Source organism: Mastigoproctus giganteus, chromosome 10 (genome assembly GCF_048544385.1).
Source record: "Mastigoproctus giganteus isolate SK-2022 chromosome 10, ASM4854438v1, whole genome shotgun sequence".
NCBI classification, from domain to species: domain Eukaryota; kingdom Metazoa; phylum Arthropoda; class Arachnida; order Uropygi; family Thelyphonidae; genus Mastigoproctus; species Mastigoproctus giganteus.
Window position 1 is genome coordinate 10,613,068 of NC_143584.1, and position 16,368 is coordinate 10,629,435.

The 16,368-nt window shown below is 35.1% G+C and overlaps 1 protein-coding gene across 1 annotated transcript in view; it reads right to left on the bottom strand.

The window, feature by feature from the left end:
* The window catches only part of mRpL3 (mitochondrial ribosomal protein L3), a 62,733-nt gene that overhangs the window by 11,365 nt on the left and 35,000 nt on the right, over positions 1-16,368 (bottom strand). Inside the window, exons 6-8 of the mRNA XM_090382390.1 lie at positions 12,964-13,024; positions 3,135-3,243; positions 2,837-2,914 (exon numbers count right to left, since the gene is read on the bottom strand). Coding sequence (XP_090238516.1) covers positions 2,837-2,914; positions 3,135-3,243; positions 12,964-13,024 — 248 coding nt within the window. The remainder of the gene's footprint in view (positions 1-2,836; positions 2,915-3,134; positions 3,244-12,963; positions 13,025-16,368) is intronic.

Consider the following 16,368-nt stretch of genomic DNA (forward strand, 5'->3'; position numbering starts at 1 on the left):
TAATTTTGATATCATATACAGTAAACCCCCGCTATTCGCGGGGGTTATGTTCCTGAGAAATGTCGCGAATACCGAAAACGCAAATACTGAGTTATGGCTCCCATAGTAATAAAGGGGTTCCGTTCCAAAGTATGAAATATACAAGAAAAACTAGTCTAAAATTTTGTCCATGTATGTATTATATGTACCTTCATAATATGACTATGTATATAGACAGTACATAGTGAAATGCAAGCATATGGCATCGAAATGAAAATAAGAAACAATTTAATATTAAATGTAATATTTATTAGAAATTTCAAACAAATCTTTCAAACCAGTGCCTTCGCTTGCTAGCAAAAAAAAAAAACATCACGCCAGTGCTATCACTAGTTTCGCTAAAGTGTTGATAAAGGAGTTTTGCCCTTTCACGAATGATGAGTGAACTTAACGGAATTTTATTTTGAGTTCGGTCTTCTTTCCACAGATTTAAAGCTTTTTCCATTTTTTATAATTTAACATCACGAGTTACAAAGCAAATTTTTGATTGATCGTACCATTGACTCATTGATTTTATAATGTTTTGCCACTGAGGAGACACTTTCACCATTAGAAATTGTCTAATAACTCAATTTTATTCGCCAATGTCATCACCTTTGATATTTTCACATTTCTCTTTTTATTCGTAGCCATATTTTTGTAGGGGTTAGAAAGAACTTGTCCACAATAAAGTCACTTTCTTCCGTTAATACACTCGAAAAAGTCTGTTTTACACTGCAAAACGGTAGATTTATCATTTTTGTAAGTATATCAATTTATAAATTGATAAATTTATTCAATTTATAAACATATAAATTAAAAGCAAACGACAAAACCTTCCATGACAAACGCGTAACACATACTGAACAAGGATTAGCGAGAAACATCCACGCTTGCGATTTTGTCACCCCTCTCCCCCCACCCACTGAGCGCTGTTTTGACCGGGAAAGATAATTTCAGCCACGCCCATGTTTTTTATGGCAGAAAATATTCACGGCTCTTTAAAATTCACATTTTTTTAGGTTTCATTTTATATTAAATCGGCGATCGTGAATACAGATACCGCGAATAGCGGGGGTTTACTGTACTTATCAATGGTGGAGATGGGAGAAATCCCAGGTGCCGTCTGACACGAACATGTACTTATCAATGATATTAATGAAGGTATATCAGGCTTAGTGTCGAAGTTTGCAGATGATACAAAGGTTGGCAAATTTGTTAATGACAATAATGGCAGTGTGCTACTGCAACAGGATCTAGAAAATTTGGGCAGATGGGCTGAGAAGTGGCAACTGAAATTTAACATTGACAAATGCAAAGTACTGCAGATGGGTAGAAGTAACCCTAGAGGAATGTACCAACTGTGTGGTACTACATTTAGGGTGGTAGAAAATTAAAAACACCTGGGAGTAATTGTGCAGTCAGATATGAAGTTTACTGAGCAATGCAAACAGGCTGCAAGAGTGGGTCATGGGGTTTTGTCAATGATATACAGGAATTTTGCTAGCAGGGAAAAGGAGGTGATTATCCCTTTGTATAGGGCAATGGTCAAGCCAAACCTTGAGTACTGCGTACAGATTTGGAGGCCTCATTTTAGGAAGGATGTAGATTTCCTTGAGCATGTACAGAGAAGGACAACAAGATAGGTGAGGGAAATGAAGGGCTCCTCTTACCAAGAGAGGCTTAAGTTCTGCAAATTGCAGTGGCTGGAGACTAGGCACCTGCGAGGTGATCTGATTGAGGTGAATAAGGTCTTGAATGGGTTGAGCATGCTGAATTCTGATGGGATTCTTCCACTTGCTCAAATTATGAACCTGAGGGAGCATAAATCAAATTGAGGAAAGACAGCTGTAGAATAGATGTACGGAAATTTGCCTTTAGCCAGCGGGTGGTTAATTGCTGGAACAACTTCCATGCTTTGTGGAAGTTGATAGCTTAAATAAATTCAAGGAGGAACTGGACAAACTTTTAGAGGGAATGGTTGTGTGAATTTTTTTTTTTTTTGGCTGATGTTACATAAGCTCATATGTTTGTTTTCTTGCATCACATGCCTCTATTACTATTATGTACTATCTTATCCATCCTTCCTAACCTAAATACATTTTACATAAAATCACAGTGAAACTGATTCCTTACTTCTGGTTGGCACTACATTTCTGTTCGCCCTGTTATGCCAGCTTCAGTTGTCCTGACCAGGAGTTCCAAATCAACCATTTTATTGACAACACTCATGGTATTACTGTAAACACATCCCTTAAGCCTGTTTCCCCAGCATCAGCTTTGTTAGAAGTTTGCTATCCTCATCACAATTGGCTAAAATTAGTATTGTCAATCTTATCATTTTTAAGAAGTGGAAAGTGAAGTGTATTGTTTTTTTATATATATATTTTTTTTATTTTGGCCTAATTCCCTATTTTCTATAGAACCATTCTTGCCAACAATGGCTCTTCTTTTTAGAAACATATCTCTAGCAGTTGGCAAGGAACTATTGCATCCATTGTATTAAAACTGAATTCCACATAATTTAACATCCATTGAATAACAATGTTTAACATTATAACTGTTATACAATACACAGAAATATCATTAGGTGGTCCAGAAAAAAGGTTTGGAAACCAATGCATTGAACTGCCCAGAAATGTTTGATGCCAACCTATATACAACCAAAGATATGTGACAGTGGAAAGTAGTAGTATATTAAGAACACGAGAAAAAAAAAAAAAAAAAAGAAAGAAAGAAAATAAATAAATATATTTATTTATTTAAGCTAATTATAAAAAAGTGAAAATTTATTAACAGTCCAAGATGGCGTACTCACTTTTAGACCTCTGAGTGTTCTCCTTTCTTGTCCCATGTGACCTGGCATTTTTTTCCCCTTCCAAACTCCATCTTTTTTCTTAAAAAATGTTGATAGAAGTAATATCTTTATTCTTAATTTCAATACTAACAATTTTATTTTGCAAAATTACATTCTAAAATATAATGGACAAAAAGTAAGTTTTAATTTTTTCATATTTTTTTCAGGAAAAAATAAATCCAATTTTCTTGTATAATCAGTTATTAAATTCGATATGGCAAAATTTAACTTATTTTTTAAAGCTTTGAAAAAAATTTACCCCTCCTGAGATGTTTCCAGGCCTTCGATGAGATTTCGTGACACCATGTGTTGCTCGCCCACCTTTAAATCCCCAACGTTTAACTACACCTTGAAAACCATGTCCTCTCCTGGAATAGGGATATATTAAAAATAAGCTACATAAATGAGAGCTTACATATTACAAATTTTTCTTATGTTCTATTAATATTTTAGAAATAGACACGGAGTTACATTTTATTCAGTCAGTAGGATTTCTTCTTTACCAAATCTCCTTATGCGAATAAATTACGAAATGATACGTTAAAACAAAATTACATAATTTAAAACTCATAATGTGTTCCTCACTACTGACACACGGACAGTCCAACACCCGAGGATCACAGCAGTGAACCCCAACTCGATCCCAGAAATATTAAATCCCCCATGCAACCTCTAGTGAAGGAAGACATTTTGTCATTAATGCGAATTTGGAATACGAATAAAATATTATTAAAATGAGATAAAAGTACAATAAAACAATGAAATTAAAAAAATTCCTCACTGGAATATGAATAAAATACTATTCAAATGCGATAAAATAATGAAATTAAAGAATTCCTCCCATTGTTTTATCACATTTTAATAGTACAGTGGATTCCGGTTATTTGGGCCACCGATTAATCGGGGCAGCCGTTTATTTGGGGCAAATCTTAAAAAACAGAAACCAATCGAGAAAACAGCCAGAGTTTACTTCGCTTAATTGGGACAGCATGCCGTTTAATCGGGGCAGGAGATTACTCTACAATTGTCTCCAACGGTACCACTTGGTTCGGTAGAAATTCTGGAGGTCACAACCATAAAAAAATAAAAACAATTAGCAGCCACCTGTTTATTGGGCTTTTCTGTTAGTGAAATTTATCATAAACGGACAGTAAACTCGATCTTACTGAATTTGCGATAATACCGACAGCTGGAATTCTGTGGGTTATTATGGTGAAATGTGTTTACACTTCCATGAAATCTTCAATCATATAAAAAAATTAATTTTCAGATCTTCTCTTCATTCCTATTTTTAAAGCTTTGTAACTCGTTACTCCGTTCTCACTTGCATGTATTGTGTTACTTGCAATTTGTGTGTGCCGTGTTCTTTGTTATTGATTGCTTATCTTTTTACTGTTTTAAATTTTAACCCCCACCCACAAATGTCAGTGAACAGAAATGTCAACTAATTAGTATACGTATTAATTATTCCGATTATCACGCATATTCTTCCGATTCTCATATATCATTTAATTTTTTAACTGGTAAGGTAATAAAGGGTAAATTTGTGCTTAATATATGTATCTTTGCTTTTATAGCCTGTGGATAATATTCCTCCTATTTTCGCTAATTAGAATCGCTGTTTAATAGAATTAAAATTCAATTCACAAACATGATCACGATGACCGGCGCTTACTGCACATCGTATAGTGAACGGTACTTTACTATGTTGAGTTCGTCGTAATGTTGATTTGATTGTACAGTGACAGTCTTCTAATTAGTCTATTAGAATAAGTAACATTAGTCTTCTTCTTAGGTGAAGCGTTACTTATTCGAAGTAGTGCAATATCATGGCAACTCGTGAAGGTATTCACAATATGAGATATAACTTAAAACGATGCCGTTTTACTAATATTCTGATTTATTCAGATATAGCTATGTATTTCTGATGCGCTTGCACTATATTTATACATAGTCTAGACTCTAGACTCTTTCATAGCTTGAAGCTTATGCCCTAAACGCTTTAGAGTTGTACAGTGAACCAATTGTAAGGGGGGGGTACATTGTATTTTTAACTATTTACGTGAAACTTCAGATAATTGGGTCAGCCGCTTAATCGGGCCAAAATGCACTAGTCCCGATGTGTTCCAAATAACCGGAATGGACTGTATTTTATTCGTATTCTAGTGAGGAAATTTTTAATCTCATTGTTTTATCATACTTTTATCTCATTTTAATAGTATTTTATTCGTATTTCAAATTTGCTTTTATGACAAAATGTCTTCCTTCACTAGAGGTTGCACGGGGGGTTTAATATTTCTGGGATTGGGTTGGGGTTCACCACTGTGATCTTGGGGTGTTTGGACTGTCCGTGTGTCAATAGTGAGGAACACATTATGAGTTTTAAATTATTTTAAATTATGTAATTTTGTTTCAACGTGTCATTGCGTAATTTATTCGCATAAGGAGATTTGGTAAAGAAGAAATCCTACTGACTGAATAATAGGTAACTCCTCGTTTATTTCTAAAAAATTAAAAATAAGAAGCGAAGCAAAACAATGAAATCAAACTGTATTCATTACTTACAATGTGAAAAAAAAAATTTCTAATTCTTATATAAGTTCCTACATAAGAGAATTATGATATTTCAGTCAAAGCACTATATAATAACCCCATAGGGGAATGAGAGAAATGGTTGTTATACTGATCGTTCGTAAAACCAGCAACAAAACAAGTAAAAGATTGAACATTTAATGTAATTCTAATACAATACAGTATAATCTTATTTATAATGTGTACTACAGTATTAAACAAGAAAATTATGATTGTAGAGTGCAGTAAGGTTACAATTAAATTGTAAATTTCACTATTAGGCTACACATACCTATCAAGACCTAACAGAATTGTTTCATACTTTAAAATAATCTGTCAAAACAAGCTGTTTCAATGGTAGAGCATGGTTTAAAAGAGAATTAAGGTTTCTGTTATTTCACTTTTGCAATTAGGCTGTGCTTGAAAAAAAAAATCGACATACAAGTTCTAATCCTTGGTGAGCGTCTTTCACTGAAACTTCTTGTTCAACCACAGTAGGTTTCTCATCTTCATCACTACAAATTTCAGAAGATTCCATACATCTGCAATGAGTTCCTCTTCATTCGTGCATATCCTGAAACATTCAATGTTTGCATACACTTCTGCATAATCTTTGAAGTTTAAGTTTTCCTGTAAGTTTAGGTGATGATGCACATGCTCAAATATTTTTCCCTATTATCAGACTGTTCTCCGCAATTAATAGAGGAAGAAGCACGGGAAACTTCACACATTGCATCATTCAAGGAGGTAAATCCAGCATGTTTGAAGCAGCTGACGATCCCTTTTTCATCAACTTCATCCCATGCTGAAGCATAAATACATTGCTTGCAAGATGTTGATTTTGCATTGATTTTTGTTTTCAAGACATAGCACAATTTTGTTTAATAGCATTCTTTGATAGTTTTTCTTAAATGGTTTTCCTTCTATTCATTTGTAGCGTCAATGTCCATGGCTGCATTTTCGCCACACTTTTTTGAAAGACAGGCCATGATGAGTCTTAAATTTCTGGAACCATCGATCTCAACTTTTAAATTCCCCCAATATCCATTCAACATGCAAATGATTCAGCCTTAGTTTTTAAAAGATTATCATCTACAGGAGCATTTTCTGCATGCATCATCATTAGTCATTCCAAAAGTACTTTTTGGAATGACTAATGATGATGCATGCAGTATGTACAAAAGTACATAACCAAAAGATACTTCACCTTTCATGCTTGAATCCTACATGGTGCAGTAGCATTCTCTAAACTTTCAATCCTTTTCTGATCTTCCAGAATAGTGAACAAAGTACTCTTAGAAATGCCAAACTGTTTGGCAATGTCAGTCTTAGAATGCACACCATTATCTACAGCATGCAAAATCCTAATTTTATCTGTGATTTGCAAAGCTAACCACTTTCTTAGAGCAAATAACCAATAAACATGCATTCTAACTAATGAAATGAACTTCTAGCAAATGTTCATTTAATTACCACACTACAAGAAAAGAGCATGGGAAATCTTAACAAATGATTTTTTTAGAATGAGTACCGGAAACCTATTTTTTTTATAAAAAAAGCTTGCCATAAAAAAAGCTTACCATAAAAAAGCTTTTTATAAAAAAAGCTTACCATAACAAAGCCCACGTATTTAGCATTAGCAAAGACACCTGATGCAAGAAAGCAAGCTTATATAGCATCAGTCAGAAAACAAAAAAAAAAAAAAAAAAAAAAAACACACACACACCCTTCTCATTTCACTCATCCATTCGCTCCAATTGTTTGTCCAGTCCTGCCTTGAATCTATTTAAGCTATCAACTTCTATAATGACAGATGGAAGTTTGTTCCAGCAATCAACCAACTGCTGGCTAAAGGCAAACTTCCGCACATTCTCAATTTGAATTTATGCCCTCTCACGTAATTATTCTGAGCAAGAGGAAGAATCCCATCAGCACTGAGAATGCTAAAATGATTCAAGGGTTTATACACTTCAATTAGATCACCTGGAAGGTGCCTAGTCTCCAGAACTTTAATTTGCAAAACTTAAGCCTTTCTTCGTAAGAGCAACCTTTTGTTCCATTCACTAATTTTGCTGCCCTTCTCTGTATTTGTTCCAACAGCTCTACATCCTTCTTAAAATGAGGCCTCCAGACCTGTATACAGAACTCTAGGTGAGGCTCGACCATTGCCTTATACAAGGGGATAATCACCTCCTTATCCCTGCTAGAAAAATTCCTGTATATCATTGACATGACACCGCCTGACAAGATATCTGCCTGCACAATTAACCCCAGATCCTTTTCACTCTCTACCACTGTCAGTGTAGTACCACACAGTTGATAAGTTACTCTGGGATTACTGCTTCCCATATGCAGTACTTTACATTTGTCAATATTAACCTTCAGTTGCCACCTCTCAGCCCACCTGCTCAACTTTTCTAGATCCTTTGGATCAGCATACTGTCATTAACAACCCTGCCAACCTTCGTATCATCTGCAAACTTGGACATTAAGCCCAATAAAAATCCCCCATTTACTTGTTTCATGATGTCTTCTAGCAGTTCTTGAAATCTCCAGCAGCTTGCCTTCCAGGCAGCTGCTCATTCCAACTGTGATGAGTTGGAGAATCGTCCCCTTTGATTCTGCCCTGAGCCACAGCACTCCCGCTACTTTGTGCACATTGCTTTGCTGCTCTAGTCTGGGGCATGATTTCCATTTAAATACAATTTAATTAACGATGAAAATTAATAAGATTAATAAATTTAATTGATTAATTGACAATACTATACTAAGCTAACAGATTCCTAATACAGTGCTATCTACTTTTATGATATACCTTACACTATGAAGTTCGAGATATACGTTATGCTATTCCATATTGATCTAATATACTACAACAATGGTGGCAAGTTTGGAATGGTACAGGGTTATACTGACACTAAGTAGTAACCTACAAAATCTTTATCTAAATTTAAAATAAACTAAAGAGTGTGACTAGGATTAAAAAGCTACTTCTAGAAAATAAATTAATATGACAATTAAGTCAATAAAATGGCAAAAATTTATCAAAAACTTATTTGTTGAGTTGAAGGCAGCTGTGAGAGAGTGAGACTGCTTGCTCTTAGTTCAACATGGATACCGTCACAATGAATATGTAAACTCTTCTAGTCTTGACCATCTTGATAATAAATGGAAAAATATTTATTTTTACAGGTTAATTTTAATTAACCTGTAAAAAATAAATATAATCATGTTGTTTAAACATAATAATCTTCTAACCTCATAACGTAATCTTATACTTTTTCAAAATTATCTGCCTGATGCAAGTGTAAAAAAAAAATATTTAAAATGTTGTATACTTGACTATCAGTATTTGTGAGGTGATCACCTTACAAATTTGAAATTGGTTTGAATTATAATTCAAATTCGAAGGAGAAAACAATCACAAAGCAAAAAAATTATTTCCAATGTTGTATACCTATTGAATTATATATATATTTTTTTTTGACAAGAGTGACTGATCTTTATATAGAACATAAAGAATAGCTATAGGTCAAAAACAATCAATCCATATATTGTTAGTTTTCTTATGCTTAAGATGCATCAGAATCTTAGTCACATAAGGTGCGTAGTGTGCGTGTGTACACTGAGTGGACAGAAATCATGGGATACCTACCTATTAACGGTTAGGCCCACCTTTCGCCTGGATCAGGGCAGTCACACGGCAAGGCATTGTGTCCACTAGTCCACGAAAGCATTCCACAGGTATTTCCACCCATGCTTGCTGCACTGCTGTCCATAATTCTGTCACATTCCTGGGTGGAGGATATAAAGCTCGAACGGACCTTTCCATAGCATCACAAACATGCACCACAGGGTTGTGTCTGGCGAACAGGGAGGCCATTCCATGGTGGTAAAATCTGTGGAATGCTCTTTGAATCATGTTCTAATCACGATGGCACTGTGGGGAGGCACATTGTCCTGTTGGAAGAGTCCATTGCCCTGTGGGTGCATGATGACCATGAAAGGATGCAGATGGTCTGCAAGGATGGACATGTAACCTGGACCAGTCAGAGCTGCATCTAGACATACATCCCAACATGTGCCAGTTGAACACGTCCCATTACTGACCGTCCACATACCTGAACAGTTCCTTGTTGACATGACAGGTATATAGCTTTGTGCAGTTTCCGCCAGATACGCACCCTTTCGTCCACTCGAAATAACTGGAAACAGGTTGTTGTCGTTTGGTTTTTAGGAGCATTAGCAACTAAGGCCATATTGCTCCAGGAATATGCGATGGTCATTCCCTGACCTTTCCGCATCCTCCATATTTGGTGGTGATGGGCTCGAACCCCGGTCTAATCAAGAAGCGTGTGCTACGCATTGCTGCTCCTTCCCACCTGGCTACAGAGGCGCCCCTGGAAACAGGACTCAACAGGGCAAAAGAACATCGGCACTGGTGTCAATGTTCTTTCGCCCAGTTGAGGCTTAGGGTCCTGTGTCGTGGTGCTAGCAATGGGACTCTGGTGAGTCGGCAGCTCCTACAACCTACTGTGGCTAATGATCACCTGATAGTCTTAGTGGAGATGTTTCTGGCACCTCCCTCATTGAAGTCGGCGGTGATTTGTGTCACTTTCATTCTCCAGTTGGCTGAAACAACGTAAGACAGACGTTGACAGCATGTTCACCCACCACCTTTCTATGCCCACAGTGCTGTCCACGATGAGATGTCATTCCAGAAATGGCATATTCCCGATACACTCTTGATACTGTTGAATAGGGATAATGCAATTTCTGTATCACCTCCGCGATAGAGTGACTCATGTATTGGGCATCCACTATCATTCCTCTTTCAAAGTCAGTTAACTTGCGAGGTTTATACATACCGACATTGAATTACTGTCTAAGTGAATGCAGTGTACCTATATACCTGCCAAGCAATAGGCTCAACCACTAGCGAGAAGAGTGACAGTGTTCCATTGCCCAGGAACCAGGTATTCCATGAATTCTGTCCTTTCAATGTGTATAATAAATCAAAAATTGAACCAAACTAGTTCAAGATATGAAGTGAAGGCAAGAAATGTAGAATAAAGCAAAGGAGAGTAATAAAGTTATGTAAAGTAGACTCATTAGAACTAATTAAACGTTACATCAGGCTGTATTATAGGAATATATGGAGAATTAAATAATTAATAAATAATAAAGCTCTAGAAAGAGAGCAAAATAAATAGGCCAGTTAATTAAACAACAGGGAAATGAAGAGAGGGCTGTGAACTAAATAAAGCCAAAGAGAAAGTCTTAAAAAAAATCACACACACACACACACACACACACACACACACACACACACACACACACACACACACACACACACACACACACACACACACACACACACACACACAGCTATTGAAATTAATATTATTATTGCCAATTTTTAGTAAAAAGATACACTGAATGGTACATCAACAAGGGCTAGCAGCATTCAATATATCCAAATTATAATTAGATGCTTTGTTTCTGATTATTATCTGCCAGTAACAGCAGAACTTAAAGACATGCAAAAGTCCATATTGTGCAAGAAAAAAAAAAAAAAAAAAAAGAGAGGTAATACAGATAATGGAAAGAGTAAAGTAAAATTTAAACTTTACACAAGTTTTTGCCCGCCTGTGCAAACTGAAAAAAATATGGAAACTTATTTTGCATTCAATAGGAATAAATGGAGGTACTGTGAAAATATCATAATGTGAACCCAATAACACATTTTTTTTGTTTTGTTTTGGTAATTCATTCCAAAACTGCAGAAATTGAAATTTTCTCTATATAACTAAACTATTTAACTCTCTAAAAGGTCATTTTTATAATGGAAATTGTATTAGTTTTATATAAATTTATGTCAAATAAGTACAACACATTTACAAACACTACTACTGGCTGAGAGGAAGGGGCTGCGGACCTGCCAGAGAATTAACTACACTTATCATCATATTATGTTCTGTAATAAGAATCAATTTTGAACACTTTTGTGATATTTTTCTATAGCACATTTCTGGAGGTCACAACCATAAAACAATAAAAACAATTTTTACTTTCTGGTTTATTGAGCTTTTCTGTTAGTGAAATCTATTATAAAGGGGTAGTAAACTCGATCTCATTGCATTTGCACTAATACCAATAATTGGAATTGTGTGATTTTTACGTTATTATGGTGAAATGTGTTTCCCCTTCACTGAAATCTTCAATCATATAAAAACATAAATAAATTTTCAAAAAATCTTCTCTTCATTCCTATTTATTTATTACAATGATGAATGGAAAGCGAACAATGGAAAGTGCAAGTGGTGGCAGTGCTAGGAAACGAAACAAAATTGATTTAGAAATGAAGATGAAAATGATTAAGAAGTAAGAAGCAGGACAAAGTTTGTCATCTATTGCACAGGAATTAGGTCTTGCTTCTTCAACAGTGATTACTATTTTAAAGGACAGTGCACGTGTAAAAGAAATGTGTTGAAGGATCAATGCATTTAAGATAAAAAACAGCATTCGGGTGCTATACGGAAGATGGAAAAGCTATTAATAATATGAATGAAAAATCAGATTCAGAAGCAAGTGCCCCTGAGTCTAATGGCCATTCAAGTAAAAGCAAGAAGTATTTATGAAGATATAAGGATAAGTATAGCGAACCCCATGCAAAGTTTATGGCAAGCAACGGGTAGTTTAATAGGTTCAAGCATCATGCTGGTTTCCATAAAGTTAAAGTAAAATTTTTGTAATTGCACATTTTGAAATTTTTCCTGCACACGAGATAAGAATATTGAATAAATAATTCCATTTACATGTTCATCAAAAGTTTCCTTTTTGCTTCAATCAAATTCAGTGCGCATAGTTGAGAGTGCTGCATAAGCCTTCAGGGAAATTCCGACATGTAAAATTCGACTTATGTAGAGTTCCGTGGAACACAACCTTTACATAAGTCGGGGAGTGGCTGTACTTTATCAACAATTTAGTAGCTTATTGGCAGAATAACAGCTAGCCCAACAAATAACAGCTAGAACAATTTTATACAAATTTGTATTTTATTTGTTTTCTAATAATTGTATAAATGACTTTTGCAAAATAATATTTTTGAATGGTATTTCAGAAAATTAAATGGTAATTTCCTATTTGCTCATGTTAATTTATGGTTATTTTTAGTATAATGTTAAGGTTAAATGTGAATGCCCTATTATATACAGATGTAATATTAGTTGCAATATTCCAACTTCCAAGGGCATTTCAGTTACATATTAGTTAGGCATTTTCAAAACAAAAACTGTCCTCTTAATAAAGTGAAAAAATAAATAAAAATCTAAACTTCAGTGGTAATATTGTCTGAAAATTCCGAAGGAAAGAAATTCAAGTTATGCACATTGAACAGAGAATTAACTAATACTTTCTAAAGCTACCAAGAAGATTCATTAAATGTTTAGATTACTGTATACTAAATTTTTTTTTTTACATTTACGGGTATAAATAAAATCAAGCAATTTACTTACGTCTTTCCATAAACATCAACATAATCTCCTACTCTGAAATGTGTGGCAAAAAGTGGAGTTCCTGCAAAGGATTGTTAATAATATATATTTTTATTACAAAATATATATTCTTTTAAGATAACTACCAGTTAATCTGAATGAAAGCAAAAATTTTACACAATAAACTCTTCAAAATCTAGTACTTCCACCCCCCTCATGGTTTGCGAAGTGCTGGATTTTAAAATTTCTAGATTTTAGGGAGGTATACCTAGTGGCAGAGTAGTTTTGGAGAAGCACATGTGAATGAATATTAAATTCTAATAAGTGACCTTATTTATAACTATAATCATTTATAATGACTAAAGGGTAGTGGCAATGGTTAAAAATGTAAATAACAGTTCAATTTATTAAATGTAAACAAATGACAACAAACAAAGTCACGGCATGCTAGATGTTGTACTAAGGATGCTAAATGTATGCTTAGTACAATATTAGAGGGATTATCAATGAATATGCTTCAATCAAAAAATGCTTTGGATGATAAAAATTCATTCAATGGGTGATACAAAATATTAATTATTCATAAGGAATAATTATAATGATAATGTGTGATCTTTATCAATTTACATGACATTTTGATTTTAATAATATACTATAGAGAAATTCATTTCAATCAGTTTATTGCATTTAATAACAAAGATCACTAAATCGTTTCTGCTGCCATTATAACTTGTCATAAAACTGATGAGCTGTATCGTATGACTGTTTATAATGACAGCAAAAGTTGTTGTTTATGGAAACAATTAACGATAGATATAATGAAGCACGTGTTTCTCCAGTTGTACCTATATTGGGAAGTTTGTTTCTCTTCACGCAGCTGTTCTGAAATACCATAAAACTGGCCAATGGCTCATGCAAGAGATTTATGACTAGCTACACAGCCATAATTTGCATGAGCAGTTAATTTCATACTAAGTTATAAGTTATTAGCATTAGCATAGACATATGATGCAAGAAAGCAAACTTATATAGCATCAGCGGGGGAAAAAAAAAATCCTTCTGACATCCTTTTGATGGAAGATCACAGGAGGCATTGAATGGAGCATGCTGGGAATGGTGGGAGGTGTTTTACCAAGCTCCGTAATACACGAGTTGGAAGAAAAATGGGACGCTAGCAGGTGAGCTTTATCCTTGGCTGAAGTGACAATAGAACCATCTGGTTTTGACAGAGGTGGGAGCAGAGATGGGCAAAAGTTGTGGCCAATAGCTTTGGCAAGAGACCAGAATGCTCGGCTACCATTAGGGCAAGAAGCAAGTTTTCTACTCTTAGCCTGTTCAAAATCTAATTTAGTCTAATTAATAACTACTTTAGAATTGTTGCAAGCTCTGGTGTAGGCAGAAAATGAAACTGAAGAATTGGAAACAAGTCAATTACGATATACAACATTCTTTTCTTGAACAGCCTTAGCATGTTTATTGGAAAACCAAGGTTTAGATAAAGGAGGAGATTTTAAGGTGGAGTGTGGAATAAAGGATTCCATTTCTGCAAGAATAATTTCACTGACATGAACTGAGCAAACATCGACATCAGGAGTTTTGAAACAGTAATCCGACCAAGGAAAAGAAGAAAAGAAATCTCACAGATCATCCCATTTTGCATTCTTGTAATGCCAAATAACACGAGGGTATGGATATGCAAGCTAAAGAGATTGTCAACCAGGCACCTCAGAAGTGACCTGAGTGAAGTTTATAAAGCTCTAAGAGGGGTAAGTAAAATGAATCAAGGCAGAATTTTCAGTGTTATAGAGAATTCCAGAACTCGGGGGCATAAATTCAAATTGGGGAAGAGATTTAGCCTAGATTGTAGGAAATTGTCTTTTAGCCAGTGAATTGTTAATTGCTGGAACAGGTTGCCTTCACAGGTAGTTGAGACTTATAGTTTGAATAAATTCAAAGATCTGTTGTTGTTGTTGTTTGTTTATTTGGAGCATTAGCAACTAAGGCTATATTGCTTCGGGATATGCGGTGGTCATTCCCTGACCTTTCCGCATCCTCCGTATTTGGTGGTGACGGGCTCGAACCCCGGTCTAATCAAGAAGTGTGTGCTATGCACTGCTGCTCCTTCCCACCTGGCTACGGAGGCGCGTTTATTTAGGTATTTCAATAATAATGTTTGGTGAAGTAGTTTTTTTTCTTTTTCTCAGGGTACAAGTCTTTGTAGCATCGAATCTCATCTTGTAAAATTTGCCGTATCTTGATGCTAATTCAACATTCAGATCTCCATTCATAATCGCCTTGCAGGCCATGTCAACCCCTCAAAAAAACTTTCTCCAATTCTTCTGTTGAAAATTCTTTTGGTGCTACTTCAGTGTTATCCACTTCACAATTGTTTTCCTCTTCTTCATATGCAGTTTGCTTATCAATTTCAAGGAGAGTTGAATCATCTAAGTTATTTGCATGTAAGTCAATGCAGTCATATACATTGGCAGTGTCCAAAGTTTTGAATCCCCAGTCTTTTCCGATCTTCACAATGTCTTTGGCAATTGTCTGAATTTGTGATTAAAACCAATGAAATCATTTGCCAAATGGGACAAAACATGCTGCCAAACAGAACACATGCTGTTGGCAGTGATTTCTAGCCAAGATGCAAATATATTTTTAATTGTATTTTAAGGAGTAAAAAATAAATTGTGAAATGAAAAGTTTGAAAGCTATCATGTCGTCTCATCAGGATGGAATTAAGAATACTGAACACTGTTGCACATTGCCACTGATTGCCTGAGGGGAGTCAGCGGCTACTGGCACAGGTGCATGTGATACAATAGAGTTGGCACTGCAGCATATATGTATACGTTTTTTTTTTTTTTTTCGTAGTTCTTGGCGCATAGGCTTCTGTGGCCATAATGCACCTCCCAAGGTTTTTGCAGTACTTTGATCCAAGTCCGAGGCGGGAATCGAACTCGTGACCTTTGGGTTGCCACGCAGGCACTTTACCCACCCGGCTAGCCCAGTCAGCTATGTATACGTACCTAGGCTACAACAATGCAGAATATCTGTAGAGTGCATGTCTAGGCTATTGAATGAGTTTTAATATGTAGAGTAAATTTGAATTAAAATTAACTGAAAATCGTGTTATAGTGAAACCCATGCTGTTTGAAGCCGTGCTAAGTGAGGTATTGCTGTAATTTGTATTTTCTTATCTACTATTTCTTTTTTTTTTTTTGGCCAGTGCAGAAAAAGTCTGTGGCTTTCTTGCACTACACGGCTATTACTATTACTATGCAAAATCATGCTCTCACTCTCTGAACAAAAAAAAATAAATAAATAAATAATAAAATAAAAAATAATAATTCTTCAAAATTTGTTATTTTTAAAAAATAACATTTCATAATAATCTTCAAGCATAGCAAATTCTTTTAATTTTTT